Source organism: Apium graveolens, chromosome 8 (genome assembly GCF_009905375.1).
Source record: "Apium graveolens cultivar Ventura chromosome 8, ASM990537v1, whole genome shotgun sequence".
NCBI lineage: Eukaryota > Viridiplantae > Streptophyta > Magnoliopsida > Apiales > Apiaceae > Apium > Apium graveolens.
In genome coordinates, this window is record NC_133654.1 from 254,029,500 (window position 1) to 254,050,908 (window position 21,409).

The window sequence follows — 21,409 nt, forward strand, 5'->3', positions numbered from 1 at the left end:
TTACAATTTTTTTTTCTAAATAACAATTGAATGGTTAAATTTTTATTTAGAAAAAGAAAATTATAAGAATAAATTACGAAAATATACTTTATAGTACCTTAAAATGCGTGTCGGACACTCTCTTCGAAATGTAAAGAATTGAGAGAGACTGAGAGAGTATATACCTCTCCTTCATCATGATCTATATGTAAGAATATATGATGTTGCGTGGGTAATATATAGTATATTTTTATTTGAATAATTACATACCAATATTTGTTGTCTTGTATTGGTGATTTTAATCGAAAAGTACTTAACAAAAAATCGTATCAATATTGAACAAATACATATTATATATTTTATTTTCCGTATAAGTGTATACATGATCATTAGATATTATAAATTTGATTTTTTATTGAAGTTTATTAATATTTGTTAATTAATGTTAGTTGACAGGAATCTATCTACGATGAATATTTAGTATATAAATGCGAATATATATACAGGATTCATGTTAGTTGTAGTGAACAAGTGTTTAATATAATGCAGAATGATTTTAATTAAATGTTCATGCTAACTCAAGCATAATACTTTCTCAAACAACTACAATCAACATGAAAAAGTAAACCCATTTCCTACAACTGAAATATACTATAATCTACAACACTGACAACATAAAAAGGTGAAGGTTCAACTATAAAGCATACATTCTTCAAATGCACAAATTTTAAATTTTATTTTCCTAGAAGAAAAATAGATATAGGTACATTCATAACTCCCGAACATACAACATTATAAAGCAAACATGCTTCAAATTCTCAAAATTATAAATTTCAGAGGTTCTTGTGTACTGTCATGTAGAAGAGTATCACGAACTGATGTTATGCATATCTTGCGCTTAGACTCTCTAAATCTTGCGCTTTTCATATGTGTTTCCTTGTGACTTCAATGATACTACGACTTTTATTTGAGGTGCGGGGCTCTGTAAAATCCTTACAGCTTGTACGAACCTATTTACTTATCGCATTTTCATATTTAGACTTCATAATGTGTATCTTGTTGCATGTTATCTCTTTGTTTCTGCCTTGAAATATTTTCATCTTGCAAAAACAAAAACCAAGGAATAAGTAATTGAAGTGGAGCAACTCCAAAATTCCCGTCTTCTAGCTAGCTTGAAAACAATCATTTTCTTCGATGATTAACATAACTCAAACTTATCGTAATAATAAGAGTTGTTCTCCATATCTTCAAGATAGAAACTTTGAAATAAAAAAATTCAAAATTTTATTAATTGATGCACTCTGTTGTAAAAATTCACAATAGTCTCAAGTGGCGCCATTGTCTGTTGGTCAATAGAAGGAACGAAAGTAAATATCCTACGAGTAACACTGAGTGAGATGATACATGCACTACCCCCTGGGCTTTTATTGATGCTAATCTACTATTCGGGATAAGCCCTACTTGAATCGACTATAGTGCATATAAGTAAGGGGCTGAGGCGGCGCCTTATTGGAAATATTTCCGCAGATGTTCCGCATTCCAAACTCGAGGAATAGGCTTCCCGTTCAAGTCCTCGAGATAATATGTTCCTTCCTCAAGTATTGCTCGGACTTTATAAGGTCTTTCCCAATTAGCTCTGAAGACTCCATGGCTAGTTATCTTCGTGTTAGGCAAGACCCTTCTCAATATCAAGTCGCCAATTTTCAACGGACGTACTTTGACCTTTCGATTATAAAACCTGGACACTCATTGCTGATATGCCGCCAATTTCACTTGAGAAGCTATTCTGACTTTTTCCAGTAGGTCTAATTGAATCTGTTACGTAACTTCACTATCTTCATAGCGGAATTTGCTTATGTGAAGAGACCCAACTTCAACTTCTACCGGTACCATGGCTTCACAACCATATGTCAGCATGAAAGGTGTTTCTCCTGTAGTAGATCTAGGAGTAGTGTTGTATGACCACAACACCTTTGGAAGCTCATCTGACCAATCTCCCTTACAATCTTCTAACTTAGGCTTCAGTGTGTGTTTGATGATTTTATTGATAGCTTCCGACTGTCCGTTGCTTTGGGGATGATATATTGCGGCAAAATCTTTTTGTATCTTCAAATTTTCAAACATCATTTTCAATTCTTTGTTGTCGAACTGCTTTGCATTGCCGGAGACTTACTTATATTGAATCCTAAATCGACATATTATAAAATTGAAGACGAAATCTATTATCTTCTTTGTCGTAATAGTCGTCAAGGGCATCGTATCTTCTCACTTGATAAAGTAATCCACAGCCACAATCGCGTACTTGACACCCTTTTTAGCTTTGAAGAGCTTCCCGATCAAGTCAATCCCCCACATGGTAAATGGCCAAGGGCTTGCCATAGTGGTTAGTTTAGTTGCCGTTATGTTGGAGAAGTTTGCGAATCTTTGACATTTATCACATGCTTTAACTAATTTAAATGAATCTTTCCGCAAAATTGGTCAAAAGTAACCCTAGCGTATTACCTTTGCCGCAAGTGATCCTCCGCCCGAATGATTGTCGCAGATTCCTTCATGTACTTTTTTTCAGAATATTACGACAACCTTCTCCTGCGATGCACTTCAATAAAGGTTGAATAAAACGTTTTTGTATAACTCGGTTCATATTCCACACATCGTAATATCGGAGTCGTCTGGTTGCCATCTTATCCTTTGGAAATGTCCCGTTCTTCAAGTACTCTCATATAGGAGTCATCCAAGTTTCTTCGAGTGAGCACCAAAGGAACAAAACCATGTTGGGTAAGGAAACCAAGTCTTTGCTCAGGATTTTGGTGAAAGAAAGCTGTTAATTTTCGTCAAGCAGAAACAAACACGTCTTCTCGTTCATCTGGCCTCAGAGACGAAATTAATCTGTTATATTCAACCCTTGGATATACAGAGAAATTACCATTTAGCTCAAAAAAATATTTTTTTCTCTTTCTACTGGGAGTAGTTGTCAAATGCTTAATCCTGGGAGAGGAGAACAATATAATATATAAAACAAATCGCTTACGCGGCTGTTCTGACTCTTTTTTTTCCTTACTTGAAAGGTCCATTCTTCTATATTCGGTTTGACGTATGGGTCTCAAAGCTTAATGATAAATGTTTGAGAGGTATCAAGAACGTAAATATAATTTGTGGAGACTTGACATTCTTCTATTGTCTAGGAAATTGAGAAGTTATATTAAGTCATGTTTTGGGAAAAGGCCAATAATACCGATTTATCACGTCAAACTGACAAAAATACCTTATTTCAGAAAGGATGCCATATTTACCCGTTTGTTACGTATTGGGAGGAGTATTACATATACGCATTTCGTAGAAGAAAACATGATATGCATTTAATATATTAATAGGAAAGTAATACGCAGTCTTGCTTAGAATAATAGCGATTACACATTTCATATATGAGTATTATACAGACAAATAATTAAATAATATATACATCGACGCCGCAACATTAACTCACCTCCGTAGATCGTTAGCCGGAAGCGTAAATCATTGCACCATCACCACAACTCTCTTCTCTCCCGAATCCTACCTTTTCTCCGATCCTACTCAGTTTCGCTCTTTATGTTATATACACCAGATCCCATATACATATATAGATACGATTTTATTCACCGCCACGATCTTTTCATCGTTGAAAAGGCCCGGATTTGTATTGTTGGATTTGTATTGTTGAAAAGGCCAGGGTTTTGTGGGGTTCTTTCAAATACCTAATACGCATTTTGAAACGAGGTATCGGTCGGGTATTAATGGCCAAACAAACAAAAAAGCGTTATTTTGGTAATAGGAGACTGATATTGTGCTAATATTGTCCTTTTTTCTTTTTCTTTTTATTATAAAAAAGTGTTCTCGAAATTGTCTGCACATAATATAATTGAAAAAGGGAGTCACAGAGAGCAATATATTTTTGGTCACATTGCGATAATTAAGAGAATTTAGTCTAGAAACCATTGACTCGGACCAAAAAATTTCAGGATCACTAGACATTTGTTGGAAAACTACAACATCATAGAGTAACCCACCTCCAGTAGAAATGGCAGCTAGTTGAGTTGTCTCATTCAAACTATACAGAGTGCTGATAAGCCTAAGTAATATTCCAGTTTTTGCAGCTATACGGAAAAGATTATTCCTAGAGCTCGACCACTGAAGCTTAAATATTTGCCACAATCCGTCAATTGCAAGATGAACCATTTCCCTGCATGTCATTAATTCTTGAATTATAAACACAAACAATTACAGGTAAAAGCATGTACGAGGAGTTTGATCTGCTAAAGAACTTTCAAGATGCATCTGACAAAAACTTTTGCTAATCAAGCCACATGAGTTATGAAAGATTATATAACTGTATTCGACTTGAATATTTCCCTTTCTCATATGAAATTGCAAGTTTAATTAACTCTTGTAATCTCAGACTTTTCAGAAACAGCTGACACTAAATTTATTCAACTATCACAATTTGCTTATGCTGAGTTACTGGGTCCTTTGCCACTGATTAGAAGTAACATTCTTGTTACTTTCTTTGGATTCTTCAATATTTTTGTGTGCGGAGAGTGCTCCACGTTTAATTCAGGAGAATCTACAATGTCATTAATAGTTTATATCTATATATTCAAGTTTCAAGAATAAAAACAATGAAAGAAAGTAACAATGTTTACATCCTCTGTAATTTCTAGAACAAAATAAAACAATGAATCGAAAGAAACATATGGCATATCAGAGTGTAAATGATTCACATCAAGCACGAACCTGTGGTTTTTATAGTCAGCCTCAAGAAAGCTCACAAGAATGGTAATACCACGGCAAGCAATAAACATATGCAAAGTCATGCGGCTGTATAAAGCAGGAGTCAATTCTTATTCTTATTACTCAGATAAATATAATTATGCCACAGGGATTAAGAGCAAAAAACCATATACCTTGAGTGACAAAACTGATGCAGGAATTTTGCTGCTTCCATACGAATTTCATGAGGGCGGTCAGGTACAGCAAAGCCCAGGTACAGCAAAGCCCATGACTGTTGGAATCTGCAATGAAATAGTAATACTGTTATCCGATAAACAATTATACAAACTATAAGGAGTGTCAAAATAAAGAGCTATAAACTAATGAGACAGACTTTCGCTACTCATTCATGTTCAAATTTTTGTATTCCAGAAAAGGTGTCACACTGGTGGACTACAGATTCTTGTGTGTGTGCACCAATTTTGTAGAGTTAACTACATGGTGCAATTCCAGACTGTTAACTCATCATGAACCACGTACAGAAGAACCCAACTCAGAACACTGAATCTCATGTCACTTTTCAGAATGTTGAGCCTGAGAGCAGAAATATTGCACACGACTTACCAGGCCTGCTAGACAAGCGCTTTCCTGAATTTCAGTGCTATCCCTGGTAATCTCATTTAAAACTTGAAGCACCGAGCATATGACCTGTTAGAAAAAAGATTATTATGATAGCTGCCAATGTACGAGGATAGCAAGGTTCAAAAATTATAGTTGCAAAGCCTTATAGAATGACATACACGAATGTTTGGAACCTCCAGTAGCTCCACTAGAGGAACAAAACCATGCTGGGTAAGGAAACCAAGCCTTTGCTCAGGACTTTGGTGAAAGAAAGCTGTTAATTTTTGGCAAGCAGAAACAAGCACTGGTTCATCTGGCCTCAGAGACGAAATTAATCTGCTATATTCAACCCCCTAGATATACAGAGAAATTACAATTTAGCTCAAAAAAATAATTTTTTTTCTCTTTCTATTGGTAGTAGTTGTCAAATGCTTAAGCTAATATTGTCCGGATAAAGCTTTTTTCAAATTTTGATAGGCCATCCAAGTTGTCAATATAAGAAATCAATTCCAAAGGTTGGGTATTATTATTAGTGAATGTGTACCAGTTCTTTGCTTTAGCAGAAAACTTATAGCATTTAATCTTGTATACATTCAACAGACGAATTATTTTTATGATACAGTGCAGTCTTACATAAAGAATGTTGCAGAAAAGGTGCATGTAGGCCCATATAAAAAACATGTGTTGTTATAATACAAATGCATATTCCTCTATAGGCATATGATCAATTTCATCACTAATGTAGAGTTCATTGCTTTTTTATGAGGAGAATCTGATTATGTGCAGATCCGCCTAAACTAGAGTAAATTCCAAATTATGCTGAGCTTTTGGCGTGCTTGATTTCTGCTCAATTATCAAGTCCACCAAGCTCAAATGACATTTTTATGAAATAGACATAGGGTTATGCAGAAAATGAAGACTACCTATAGATGAGGCAATTTATATTAATTACCCTGGAATCTGGATAACCAGAACATAAATGAATCTTCGATATATAAATCAATTTCTGAAATCCTACGAATCACTGTAATTAAAGAAGTTTTGACATGACTCTTCTTTATGATTAGTATATTTTCTATCTTTACACAGTTGAATTGTACCAACATCAGATGTTGACAAAACATGAATAGATGATCTGGTAAACCAAACTCTTCCATATTAGAAGGCTTACACTATGTATGTAGTTCGTGTTTCTGTGATATGCTTGTTGACTTCAGAGATGTTCTAAAAAGAAAATAACACAATAAATAAATTCACCTTTGGAGGGCTATACTCTTGGCTTTTCGATGTCGCACTAGATGAACCGTTTTCAGCATGATTAGAGCTTTCTTCTACACAAACTTTTCTTGAAATGATGCTTTTGCTGCTAAAAGTAGGAGAACCAGTTTCATCATTAACCAACACTTTATCCTGGTCGGTCAAGTGAGAGACCTCGTGAAGCTCTGATGATGTCTCAGGATCACCAAATATACCCCTAAGAGGATTATGTTCAGCATCCTTGTCCGCATCAGCAGTATCAACTTTAAGAAATTCTGTTTCAGAGTCCTGGAATTTTACATGAAAGACATCAATAGAGATATATTAGATCTACTACAAAAGGCACAAAACAGTTCTGAAAAATATAACACACATCGCAGCTGCTTCATCATAATGCTTCTATCATCAAACTGAGAGTGTGTGATTGTTAAGCTACGGCAAGAATCAAGTTATTAAAGAATTGAAATACACTCACTTTCTAGATGTTCCGAACACAACAGGCAGCAAAGGTTTCGTGTATCTAGTTTAAGAATCTTGTTGGCAAGGGGTTATTAAGTTGCATAGCATGCATATCCTCAGCTTGTCATTACAATTTCATACATGATATCGATATTTTGGGTGAGGTCATGGGATTCTTAATGAAAATTCAGAATCTTAACTGTGTAAACTGGCAAAACTAATGACATGTATGATAATACTGGAAAAAACACTAGCACTCACCTCGGCTTTCTTGGCATGGAGATTGTCAACAGAGTTCTGATTGTCTCCACTCGATGTCTCAGCATCCTCAGAACATAAGCTTCTTTTAGAAAGTAAAGCTTGCTCACTAAAATAATAAGTAATCAGACATTAACTCAATTATAATAATGCAAACTAGCTACAATCTGCAAAGCTTTATAGAAGTTCAGTCTCCGACAGTGTATTCATCAGTTTCACATATGCCGTCATAATGATTATATATATAAGCAAGAAAGTGTACAGTGTAACCTTTAGATAATCAAACCAAATCCTTAAATAAAAAAAAACAGGAAAAACACAAAAATTGTTCAATAATTACAAGCTAACTCCTAAAATATGAATAGAAAGTGCAACAGAAGTGAAAATGCAAAATGTAAGCCTCCAGAGTGTTTGTAGCTTTTATGGGGAAAATGGATGAAGCGGAAAAGTGGAAATCAAGTTGCCTACCTTGATGTTTCACTGTCACGAAGGGGAGAGTGTACAATACGCCTGGATCTTTGAATCCAAGGGTGGGAAAGCAGAGTCTTGGCATCCAGCCTCTGCCTGTAATCCTGAAAAGTAAGTACTGAAGTGAATACAAGTAATTAAGGATTTGTAGATATTAGATGGGTTACATTATATTCACAACTGGATCTAAGACAGGATAACATGGTTAACTAAGCTGTATTCGTTTCGCAATAGTAAAATATATTAGGCAGAACATAATTCAAGCCTAAGTTCGCACAGTCAACATTATGCAGATTCAATTGTACATTCAGAAACCATTTCTGAACTAACAAGATGAATAGATCTTGACTAATAATGCGATAATTTAGATCCTAAATCAGCTATCACATGATCAATAATCGAAAAATCAGCTACAAATATTTAATTTTCTGTAATCTTGATAGGTTTAACCACCATCATCCCGATGACTTAACACAGTTCTCTCCTCTTAAGAGGATGCATCCAACTCCATTTCAAACAATCTATCTATTCATCTACGTTACAAATCCAAATATTTTTTCTGACTGGTCTCTCTTACCTCTAAAAGTAATTATATCCCCAAATTCCTGAGTTTCGCACTCAACTTAATCAACATCAATATTGAATATGGGGCTAACAGAAAGGCTTGAATTGAAAATTCAATCTAAGCCACGGCGACTAAGTGTTAAATGCAAACTGGTATTGTTTTAGAACAGCCAAAAAGTATTGTTTTAGAATAAAAAATTTAGATATGGCTCATCACAGCAGCAGATAATTCAAGAATGTAAATATGTTTACACAGAGATGTGCGTGACAGGTAATAGCCAAACAAAACAATCATGATGCAAATGTGAAACCTGCATGATAGGCAAGATCACTACTTAAAATAGTCATTCCTGTTGTAACGCTCTACTGGAATGCGTTACAGTTTTTTCTTTCAAAAAAAAGAGAAAGAAAAATAATACACACTGCTACATCATGTTGCGCAGATTAGGTATGCGTCACATGTCAAAAAATTTAAAAATAAAAATCGAAGCATAAATCTATGATGTTCAAATAAAAGAAAAAGGTAAATAATACACCGATACTTCATGTTGCACATATTATGTATGCTTCACACGTCAAAAAATTAATGCAAAAATACAAATCGAAGTGCATATCTATGATGTTCCCTCATGTGCTATAAAGGCCAACTTATACTGCCACTTGGAGAATAATATGATTTTATGCTTTTTGTTAACACCCCAAACTCTTAGCAAAAACTAAATTCACGGTAGCTCATTACAAGAAAACACCATGACAATTTTTAAAAATAACCTGCACAATCTGCCAAAGAGCTGTCCAGGGCCCGAGATCATAATATGGAGGTAAACCTGTGGGCAGCTCAATCACAGTGCATCCAACACTCCATATATCAGATGCCGCACAAACTCCAGACATGTTGATCACCTACACAAGCATAACTAAATAAAAGGACTGCAATACACTTACCACAAAAAGGACTTAAATGCACATTCAATGCTGTAATTCATATAAATATATTGAACACTTCCGCATTAAAAGTATGCAAATATGGAATGCAGGGATATGGCCTTGATTGATCACAAGACATGCTGTCAAGGATACTATACCCACTTGATGTATTAATCTGTGAAGCAGGGAATATTGCTCTAATAGACAAACTAGGTAACTCAAGAAATTCAGGATTCGGCAATACTTCTAAGCAGCATTTCAGAAAATTCGGGTTGAACAATCATAACAAGCAACCAAGAGAATTTGTGTTGACACATATGAGTATGATGTATGGTTCATTTCAAGAGCAGGAATGCCAATTTTTTGTTTTTATTAAAAACTATACATCGGCAAATAGCAAGCCCTTGGACAGGTTTGCCTCATTATGCATGCCTGGTCTCTTGGTCAAGTCTGAGAAACAAACACAATTATGGCAAGGCTGGCACCCAGGTTCAAATCACGTAATCGGAAGAAATATTGAGTCATAATTACTGATCTGCTGTCAAGTATAAGATATCCGCAAAACAGATTATATGTTGTTTTAATAAATCATATATATGTAAGTAGGTAAATAAGAAAAACAACAAACCAAACACATACGAAGCTGTAACTTGCTAGAACAACATTATTTCAATCCATATACAATAAGATGAATTTAAGTAATAAGTTGATTTTTTCTCCAAATATTATACCGAAATCGTCACTTGACATATGTCAATAACAATTTCGCCAACAAGAATTTTTGTCCCATAATCCAATATCTCCCCGCCACTTTGTCAAGCAAACCATCTTACTTCTATTCCATACAATAGTATTGATTGCTGTCAAATCATATGCATTCGTATAATTGTATCAGCCGTCTTTTGAGCCAGGGATGCTTAACCGACTAGTAGTAAAAAGTCGACAAGTCATTCTTTACACATATATTAAATAGTTATATAGGTAACTTAACAAAACACATCAATTTCATATTTTTAATCAGAAGTAAAAGAATAGTAAGGTCAAATAAAGCACGACTATTACATAATAACATCCAAATATCAAATTTAGCAATATCAAACACATCCCAGAAAATTAAAAAAAATAAGTGATGATGAAAATCAAGCAAAGTAATTAATCTCAATATCATGTTCATTTCCATCTGCTTCTTGTTTATTATCATTGGTTTGAGTGGACGATGTTTCACCATAATCGCGGTTATCACAGCACTACGTCGAGCTTAAAAGTCCTGAATGCTGAAGTCCCTTCAGAGTAGTCGTCTTCGTGATAACCATGCTCATGACTTTTAGTACTTATGAATTTATAATGCAATATATTATTGTAAGTCGTTCAGAATTATTTCCTTCTTGACTAAACACCTTCATATATTTTTACAAATAAATATACACTGACATGTGACATTTGCATTCTAAACCTTTGATTTAAAAATAGATCAAAATGCATTACTAAAATGTAAACAGTAAACACCACTAAATTACTCATATATTGATGAATAATCAGCTGTTTGTGAAATACACGATCCATTATGATACATCTATTAAAAGACATTGACATCAATTTGTGGAAGCACAATAATTGTATCATCTATTAAATAAATTAGAGGTATTATTCCAAATCTATTGAACACGTGTTTGTGATAAAAAAAATGCAGAGCAATAAAAAAATTACAATGTCAAAGATTCTACTATTGTTTATAGTAATGACTAGTGATGAAACTACCAACTCTGGCACCTTCATCCCTATCATAAGAAAAGTACCTCAGGGACCATCAAATATGCTGTCCCGGCAGATTCGTTACTATTTGTATCAGTTAACTTTGTAGCAACACCAAAATCTGCAAGTTTCACAAGGCCCTGAAAAGCATATATATTGTAAGTAACCCAAAAACAAGGATCAAAAGAGAGGTACTTGCGTTACAAAATGAAACATTATGTGAAACCTGCTACGGGACTTAGCGAAACAATAAAGAAGCTAGCATATAGATATGATATCAAAAGGAGAGTTAAAGAGATTATGTATGGCATGTACTCATAGGTGTGTATAACAGTTATCACTGAGTAAGGATACAGTATGGCCTCCGAGGGAATGTACCCCCAAATAAAAACAAAACTAATTTAGCAAGTATAGATCATTTACATAATTACATGTATATGATAGTATAGTAGTTTAAATATCTACCTAACTATACTTATTTTATCTCACACCGAATCTCTCAAAGAAACTTTTTGGTCAAAGATTGTAAAGAGTTCATTGTGCAATCAAATGGCAATGGATTGGATGAAATATTGCTTACTAACATATATTGAGAAGGAAATGTCTGAATATGTCTCAAACGGAAAATATAATTAAACAACTCTATGCATCTTATACAAGATATCACCATCTGTTTTAAATCCAACTGACAAGAAGCTAAAGATATATTAGGAAACTATAGATGGGAGATATAAAACTCTTACCAATAAAAAAATATTTGAGGCATGAAAAGTAGTTTAGAGAAATAATAATCTGAAAACATGTAAAGGATATGTTTGGGGGGCTGTGATTTTGATGTATGAGTATGAGGGTTTTATTTGAGTTGGCTAGGAGATGAGCATGCGCTTGAGTGATAGATTTTATGATAAAAATTACTCCTTAAATTATCCCCCCGAGAGTAGGAGTACGGATGTGATAGTGTGGAAGAACATTGCATAGAATTTACTAAAGAAGAGTGAGGTGTTAAATTTGTTTAGATGTCATTAATATCATTATAACTTATTGTCTAGAAAAGGAAAAGGAAAATGAACAAAAAATCTAGCCTTCTAGGGAAGAGCGTATATGAAATATTAATTGGCCAATAATTTATACACTAGTTCTCTTTACCTCGGGAAAATGTATAATGTAATATATTTTTTCCCTTCTATACAAACATACGAACTTATCAACAAAGGCCAAAACATAATAACGAGAGTTTTCGCCTATTAAGAAAAATTGGAAAATTACACTATTTGATGGTAGTGCAGAACAACAAACAAGAAACGTGAACAAAAAAGCATATACATTTGTAAGAGTACTTAGAAAGCAGATAACATAGAACAAATGAGACGAAGAATCAAAGGACTCGCTTGCACAAGAGCCAATCATATTAGAAGGAACACTTGCACTGAAATGTAGAAGTTTAAAATGACAGCTAATTTTTCAAAACTAAAATACAATTACCTCTTTGGTTGTCAATATATTTGCACCCTTAATATCCCGATGAATCACGCCTTGTTCATGCAGGTAAACTAGACCCTCCAAAACCTGGTCACAACCGCCGGATGTCAAAACAAGACTTGGAATGAAAATGGGGACGAAGAGGCATGACAAACCTGAGTAATGTACACGGCAACAAGAGATTCTGGAAATGGGCCAAAATTCGCCGGCTTAATGATGTTTGCCAAAGAACCATTTTCCACGTACCTTTGCAAAACCATAGATATTGATAAAGTCAAGGAAGAAGTGCACTTTAAAACGAAACAATGTGTTAGAATTCCTAGTTGTCGAGTTTAAAGTACTAAACCATTACAAAGATTCAATAAATAGATCGTTTTAGCATCCTTACTCGAGAAATATGTGGAGATGACTCGTTGTCTTGGAAGATCCAAGATATTTCACGATATTTTTGTGATTAAGGTTCTGTAAAAAATGAAAAAGAAAAGGAGAAAGATCAGTGCACATATAAATGATAGGTAATAATTCAAACCTCGAATATAAAACAATTAATTAACCAGTCGGTCTAAGACCTTAAGGTGTTAGAGGAAGAGTGAATCACGAGTACCCATCGTTTGGGCAATAATTTGCATTTGTGTTCAGAATAAATTGTGAGAATTTACTTGACAAAAAAAAAGTGAGAATTTTGAAACTTTTTCCTTTGGGGTGGGAGGAGGGAGGATGGGAGTACTATAGACCAGCGCCAATTGTGTAGTCCGAGCTTGGATCTCTTGATCAAAATTTTCAATTTTTAGAACTAATGTGAGTGGAAAGGAGTTTGCCTAAGCCAATCAAACAGGTACTTCAAAAATGAATAATCTTAAAGTGATATGATTCATCAGAAATGTATAGGCAGAAGCTCTGGTCGATAGATGGAACATGAGAACTAGCCAGATTCCAATATGTATATAAAATAAGTATTTGCAAGTGTAAATCATAATTATACGAGTGGATATATTAGAAGGGAATAAAATTACCTTGAGCAAATCAATTTCTTGCTGTAGCATTCACGTATTCAACCAGTGGCATAATAACCCATAAAGATACATAAAGTCAGCTTAACTTTATGGGAAGAATATAAAACTATAGAAGTGTGTTGAAACAACAAATAAGGAGCACAAAAAATCAATAACATTGCACTTACATGAACCATTTTCTTAAAAGTTCAAGATAAACTACATCAGTTAATAAAACATTAAAATTAATAATTCTGAAGCTGAACCACAAAAGGTATATAGCATAATAAAGCTTAAAAATGATGATGTAGAAGCTATTAGAGACATAATTTCTCATATACTGCCTAAGACTGACCCAATTGCAATAGAATTTTCAGTCATTTGTTGCACAGTTAAGTATAAAGCCGGAAAATTATGTAAAACACAAGGAACACCAATACTCAAAGTTAATATTGATTGCAACATACAATATGTAAAGGTAGGTAAGGGGGAAAGTAAATTTATAGATGTAGAAGAAAAATCGTACCATTATATTTTTAAGATCTTCATCCTTGATATTCTCCAAAGAAACTTGCTTGATTGCAACAAATTCTCCATTCTCCAAATTCAAACCTTTGTAAACTATACCATGAGCTCCTCTTCCAATCTCATCACCAAGCATCTAAAATAGAAATGCACATTTAATGATCAGAACTGAATTCAATGAGATTTAATTAACATAATTCGTATACAATTAAAGCTAGACCTCTGTTTTTTATTAATAGAGAACTCGGGGAGGGGGAGGGGGAGAGAGGAGGGAGGGAGGGAGGGAGAGAGGTAGAGAGAGGGGGGAGAGAGGGGGGGAGAGAGGGGGAGGGAGGGAGAGAGAAAGAGAGAGAGTTACATGAAACCAAAACATATACAATTAAAGCACGAAAAACATTACATACAATTAAGACATAGTACAATTCAAAATATCATGTTCACAAAATTCAAAATCAAGCATAAAAATGAACAAGTACTCAACAGTGTGTGTGCGAGAGAGGAAGATACGAAAATGAAGCACAAAGAAAAACCTTACATGAAATGAACACAAATACATTAAAACTTGCTACTACATAACAATAAATTCAAAAATCATGTTAACAAAAACAAAAAAGAAGCCAAAAGAAATGCAAAATTCTTACATATCTGTTATCGATAATAGTCTTTGGTTTCTGAGACGCTAACGAGGCATCTTCCCTGAAATCGTAAATAAATTGTCGCCGGTGATCGGAAAGTTTGAAACTCCGTTGAGTTATAGAAAAGAAGGAGCACGAGTGTAATGAGTGTAATTAGTGGGGTCGAATGAAAAAGAGGACATGAAGGACTAGATATTGACAAACGTGGACTGTTTGATTTAATGTAACGCCTTTGTACTTTTTTGGTGCCAGCTTGATTCTTGTCGTGGGTGCCTTTTTTAGTATATTTGTATTCTTTTTTGATTTTCTTTGCTATTGTTTTTAAAGAAGATAGAGTGATAAGGTTGGTATAAATCTCGATAAATATATATGTTTGGGATAGAAGATTTTATTCATTTAACGAGATTATTTATTTATCAAATTTGATGGAAAAAATGTATTGGGGCCCGGAAAAAATATGTATTTAATGAAAAAAATATGCATTTAATATGATTATTCATTTATTGAATGTATACACATTTGTTTAATGTGTATAGCCTACCCAATCTTTGATTAATATTTAAATAAATATAGTTTAGAAATTTGAGTTGCAGAGTATACGCATAATTAATTTGCGTGGTCTTGTATTCGCATTAGCATAATATTAGGTTGGTATACGTTGTTTGTGTAGGGCCAAGTTGGTTTTCTAATAATTTATTTACTATCTTTCACTAAATATACGAAAAAATAATAGTATGGTTATTCACTTATTCTAAGTAGAGATGTTCAAAAAATCTGAATCCGGAAATCCGATCAGATTCGGAAAAAAATCCGAAAAGGCCGGCCGGCCCGGCCCAAGAAAAAGCCTGACCTGGCCCGCGGGCCATAAACAAGCCTCTTTTTCTTACTAAAATCTGGCCCAGTCCGAAAAGCACGGATAAAAATCCGATTTTTCAAAAGTACGGATAATTAAAAATCCGGATAAAGCCCTCATTGGGCCGGATAAAAGCCTGGATAAATTAGAAAATCGGTTAAAACCCGATTTGGGCCCGGACTAAATCTATTTGATAGCCCGATCTGCGTAAGTCAAGAATACAGGGTTGCTTGCTTTATTTTTAATACACAAAAAATATCCCCTTATGTATTCCCCCAAAAACACAATCCCCAATTTTCTATCCACGACATGACTACCTGCCCCTAATTTAGGTACCAACTGCCAAGGTATAGATCCCTAATCCCTAATTTTTATTAATTCTCTTTTCTCATCTGTTGGTTATAGTCGTTGTTTTGTCATTTTTCTGTCAGTTGTTTGTCGTTGCTTTGTTAGATATAACCGTTTGATTTGTTTATAGTTGTTTGATTCGTTTATAGCTGTTGCTTACTTTTAACATGGGTTATAAATTTACATACAACTAGTTACTTATAATTACAATTTGCAAACAACCTGCCTGCTGCTTGTTTAATTTACTTATAATTACTTATAATTTGTTGTTTGTTCTTCATTTGTTCTCTGTTATGGCCTCTTCAAGTCACCAAATGACTGACCAGATAGGTGCAACTTCAGTTCCGACAACAGCTTCAACTTGTACAGTATTTTCCAAAGCAAAATGTTGGGATTACTATCATATGATGCAACTGCTTGATGGAACTCAAAAGGCAAGACATCGACTTTGTGGAAAGCTATTTGGTCCCAATGGAAATTCAACACTCTCTCGACATCATCCAAATTGCGAGTCGAAACAAAATCCTGAGTTTACTCAAGTAAGAATTGATAAAACAGGTCGAACCTGGAGTTTTGATCAGACGTTACAAAGGGAGATGCAAATGAAATGTGTTATTTCTCGAGAATGACCCTTCAATTCGTTCGACAATGATGATACAACGAGGTACATTCATCGGGCTTTTCAAACATGTTATGAAAAGGTCAGCAGAAGTGCCACTCGTCGCGATGCAATAAAAAACTATTCCAAGGCAAAAAGAGCTTTATTTAAGTACTTGAGCAATTTCGAAGAAAAGGTCAGTTTTACATCTCTGATGCTTGGATTGCTGGTCAGAATTTAGGGTTGTCTTTTATAAGTATCACATGCCATTGGATTGATCCCTTAACATGGGAAATGTCTAAACGGATAGTTTGTTTTGAATTGTTTGAACTTCCCTATACTAGTCAATATATTTATCAATTGATAATGTCGTATCTCAGAGAATTTAAAATAAAAGATAAGATTATGAGTATTTATTTGATAATGATAGTAATAATGATTCGGCTATTGACAAGTTGAAAATAGATTTAGATCCCTTTATAAAGGTGAATTTTTTCATATTAGATGTGCATGCCATGTTCTAAATAGGGTTGTTCAAGATGGACTTAAAATGGTTGTAGATGTAACTTCTAAAATTAGGCAGTTAGTATTATATTGTTATGGAAATAATAGGAGAAGACAAGATTTTAGTAAATTTGTGTGTGCTCAAGGGATTAAATACTTAAAACCAGATGTTGACATGCCTATTCGATGGAACTCGACTCACAAAATGTTAAAACGTGCATTTAAACAAAGAGTTATTTTAATGGAATTTCATAATTCTAGGTATGGTCCGGTTAAAGTATGTAGCACAGATTGGATAAGAATTGAAGAGTTAATAAGTATTCTTAAGTGTTTTTACAAGTCAACAAAATGATTTTCCGAGGTTTATTATCCTACAACTCCTTTAATTTTTAAAAAAAATTACCTGATTACTTTGACTCTTGTAAAATGGCATACTAATCCGTTCTGGGGGCATGTTATTGTTAAAAATGCGTGAAAAGTTTTCAAAATATTATCAAGAAATGCCACAAATATTTTGTCGTGCCGCGACTTTAAATCCCAAAATTGGAGTTGATGGAGTTGAAAGCCTAATAGAGTGTATTAATAACAACTTAGGAATCAACAATGATGTAAACACTGCTAGTATTCAAAAATTTAAGGAAATACTAAATGCATTTTATGATCATTATGAAACGTTATATGGAGCAATAGTAGTAGTAGGGGTGTTGCGCTGCAATTGGCTATTTCACATAAGAAATCAAAAACCATAAGTTCAACTAGTGAATCAGCAAAATATAAAATGACAGATTTTGTGAGTGAACAGTCACATATACTTGAATTTTGGAAAACCAGAGCTTGTCATTATCCTATTATGGCCATTATGGTTCATGATATATTAACTGCCCAAACTAGTACAGTAGCTTCAGAATATGCCTTTCCTTTGAGTGGCATAATTTTAAATGAAAGAAGGAGCCATCTAAGTCTGCAATCTTTGGAAATCTATATTTGCTATAAGGATTACCTGGCTGCTGAAAACAGAACACATACGTTGTTTCTAGTGAAGACAGCTCTTCGGAAGAAATTTATTCTACAAATGAAGAAGATTCGTCCTAGGCTGTTGTGTTGGTACATAATTTATTTCTAGTTCATGTGAGAAACAAACAACCAGTCCAAGGTCTGCTTCATACACTCATTACTACTTACTAGTATTAATAAATCTGTCATACTGAAGTATTCACCTCTGACAAATAATTTGTCCAACATATGTTTATAATCAAGGGTAATAAATTAATTGGGAGAAAGAAGAAAATCATACGACCCATCTGTAAAATATAAGTGATGATGTCAAAGATCACTGGAGATAATAATATCATTAATGTCCCTGATCAAAGTATGAAGCAAGCCAAATGGACATCTGATCTAAGGAGGAGATTAATGAACTGTTATTTGTGGTAATCAGCTAAGCTTGGGGCCAACCGCTAGTAAGTTGTGTTCTTATCTTAGTCTGTATTTTGTACTTGTAACACTTAAAGTCTGTAAAAATGCAAAGGAGCAGACTGGAGTCTTTTCCTGAAACAGTATCAAGCCTAAGGATTCTATGTGGAAGAATATTAAGAAGATCATGCCTCGAAAGAATTTTGAAGAAGTTTGGAGTTGAATAAATCTGTTTGGAGAAAAATACTCCAAGTCAAGATCTCTACAAGTCACAGATTTAATGTTATAGAGAAGTCATTCGAGAACTCCAGAATGGCTTATCGAGAAGTCAGGAAAGCTACTAGAGAACTCAAAAAGATATCGACAAACCAAATTGAAGACATGAAGATTGGAGATATCGACAAGTCATTTCTTCACTAGAGAACTCAAAGATATCGATAAGTCAAAATTCACTAGAGAACTCAGAGATATCGATAAGTTAAAATTTATTAGAGGACTCTGAGATTTCGACAAGTTAATTTGACTAGAGAACTCTGAGAAATCGACAAGTCAAGAAGCCACTAGAGACCTAAGAGTTATCAATAAGTCAAGGTGAAGATTTGAAGACTAGAGATCTTGACAAGCCAAAATTCTCTTATAGAGAACTGAAGACCTCTACAAGCCAAACTAAATATAGAGTACTATAGATCTCGATAAGCCAATATACTTATCGAGATGTCAAGTGTTCTATAGACCAAAACTGGAGATCTCGATGTACAATCTCAAAGTATAAGGTTGCAAATCAGTTCAATATCCAAGATAAACAATCAACAAACAATCCAATAGCTGGATTGTCAAGTCTACAAAAAGCAGCTTGAAGAATGTGCAAGATCAATGGTAAAGATTAACTGACAAAGGAAGATTAAAGTGAACACGGGATGCTAAATATATGCTAACCAGAAATGGAAGATCTGTTTTTCTATAAATAGAAATGACAAGTGACAGTTTGGAAAAACTAATAGCATGTCTTATTACACATTGTGTAAACCAGCAGTTAACTGAGTTATAAAGTTAACACTGGTCCTTAGTCAGTTGTAACAATTTAGATAAAAATTTCTTGTAACACTCTCAAGGAGAAGCTAAGCTCTTTAACATCAAAGAGCCTAGAAATTTTGTAGCAAAATATTCTTAATTTTAATACAAAATTAAGTGAGTTTTGAAAAGATTTGTGTTCCTTATTCTTGCATGTTTAAATTCCTGTAGTAACACATTTCTACAAGATTAAATTTACTTTGTTCAACCAAGCCAAAAATATTCAAGAAAAGCCTAAAAACAATATAACACATTCACCCCCTGTGTGTTATTCATTTCCTAACTCAATCTGTTAGACTCATTAATAGTACTAATTTTTTTAATTAAATTATACCTTTTATTTAGTTATAGTAGTTCAGTTGTGCTAGAATTTTATTACGAAAATTGTTTTTTTGTAGTATATAATGATATAACCCATCTAAGCATTATTGTTGACAACTATGAGTCTATCAATATACTATGAGGCCAATCAATACACTTTACGGTTGAGAAATTATTTTGGTTTCTCACTTATATCTAACAGGGCAGGTATACATTTTTGAAATAATTTTGGTTTCTCACTTATATCCCAATTGATTGTCCTTCATTTGTGCACTGTCGTAAAAGCTCAGACACCACTTCATCAGTTTTGTTGCCAACTCCCCAACTAATTTGCACCACTTATATTATTGTTAAACTTAGGGTTGTCTCCTCTCTTTTTTGGTAAACTTCTGATATGTCTAAGATGAAGTGCTCTTGAAAGAGCCTCGTCTGATCATCTTGATCTCTTTAATCAGTTCCTCCTCTACCAAATCTTGATTGCGAAGAATAAACGATGTTACCAGAATATGCTCAGACTTTGCCATTTTTTTTAAGTTTTATTTTCAGAAAACTATACTTTGACTCTAAATTTTACATATACATAAAGAAGGATTTTCAAGCAAGGCATGGTTGATTGCATTTTTGGTTTTTATTAATTACTAGTATTTTCTTTATATTTGATTGTTTGTCATTTTAGTTTTTGTTTGGTGCATTCAAAATGAATGTGGAAATTTTGAGTACTCTAGATGCTGATATCTATTGTTGGCTTGTAGGAGTTATGTAATGGTTTATTCCATGAAATTCAATGCAAGAATATAATTTTTTTTAATAAAAAATTTAAAGTCTAGTTTCAAACTGACTTTGTCTCAAGCATATGATATTTTAGTGAAACAAATATGATGCTTCCGTGGTTAATAAGTTTACAGGCTATGGTTCATTTAGTGTCCCTGGAAGGAGTTTGTTGTCACAACATTTTTGATTTAAAGCTAATGATTATGTTTTTGTTCTTCTGCGGCTGAAGCATCTGGTCTGGTCTATGGATGAGAAAAATATACAAGAATTATTATGAGAACCTTTTTTCACCACTGATCTTCACTTGTAGTTTGTATCTTAATTTTTTAGTTGTAAATAGTAATTCAAATCTTGTAATTTTTTTTATAGTTTTCGTAATTATGGTTTTAAATTGTAGCTCAACACATTATTTTATAAGATTATTTTTAAAGTTCCTACGATAAAAAAATAAAGTTTCAATTTTAAAATTGTAATGGACAACAGATTTTTTTTTAAAAACAGGTCAGGATAAAACCCGGCCTGGCCTGACCCACGGGCCTAAAACAGGCCGCATATTTTAGTGAAAGATCTGGCCCGACCCGGTTTTCAGAAAAGCCTGGCCCGGATTATTTTGAAAAAATCCCGGGCTTTTTAGGCCCAAATTAAAGTCCGGCCCATCAGGCCCCTTGTGCATCTCTATCTAAGACATTCTTGAAATGTCAATAGGGTGGGTTTCACATATAAGCCAAATTGAGATAGTGCAATACAAGTGAGTGGAGTGAAAAGAGACACATTATACGCATGCTCATTCTATGTATTTACTATACGCATGATCTTCCTGGGCGATCGGCAGATATTTGAGGCGGCACATTTTGCCTATCAGTATTTT

General features: G+C 33.9%; 1 protein-coding gene across 3 annotated transcripts; it reads right to left on the minus strand.

Annotated features, from left to right (window-relative positions):
* Window positions 1–3,928: 3,928 nt before the first annotated feature.
* On the minus strand, window positions 3,929–14,598 carry LOC141677370 (MAP3K epsilon protein kinase 1-like). 3 transcript variants are annotated; one of them, XM_074483266.1, is made up of 16 exons: window positions 14,563–14,598; window positions 14,029–14,163; window positions 13,524–13,544; window positions 12,899–12,972; window positions 12,666–12,756; window positions 12,514–12,597; window positions 11,076–11,171; window positions 9,124–9,255; window positions 7,789–7,892; window positions 7,324–7,429; window positions 6,604–6,891; window positions 5,526–5,699; window positions 5,350–5,433; window positions 4,920–5,027; window positions 4,750–4,833; window positions 3,929–4,198 (listed from the first exon to the last, which is right to left on the minus strand). In XM_074483266.1, the coding sequence occupies exons 1-14, from the start codon at window positions 14,581–14,583 to the stop codon at window positions 4,980–4,982; spliced, it is 1,458 nt and encodes a 485-aa protein (XP_074339367.1). In that variant the 5' UTR covers window positions 14,584–14,598; the 3' UTR covers window positions 3,929–4,198; window positions 4,750–4,833; window positions 4,920–4,979. The 3 variants fall into 3 exon arrangements, with proteins under 3 accessions (XP_074339367.1, XP_074339368.1, XP_074339369.1); XM_074483267.1 differs by lacking the exon at window positions 14,563–14,598 and adding an exon at window positions 14,386–14,415; XM_074483268.1 differs by lacking the exon at window positions 14,563–14,598 and adding an exon at window positions 14,248–14,323.
* Between the last annotated feature and the right edge of the window lie 6,811 nt (window positions 14,599–21,409).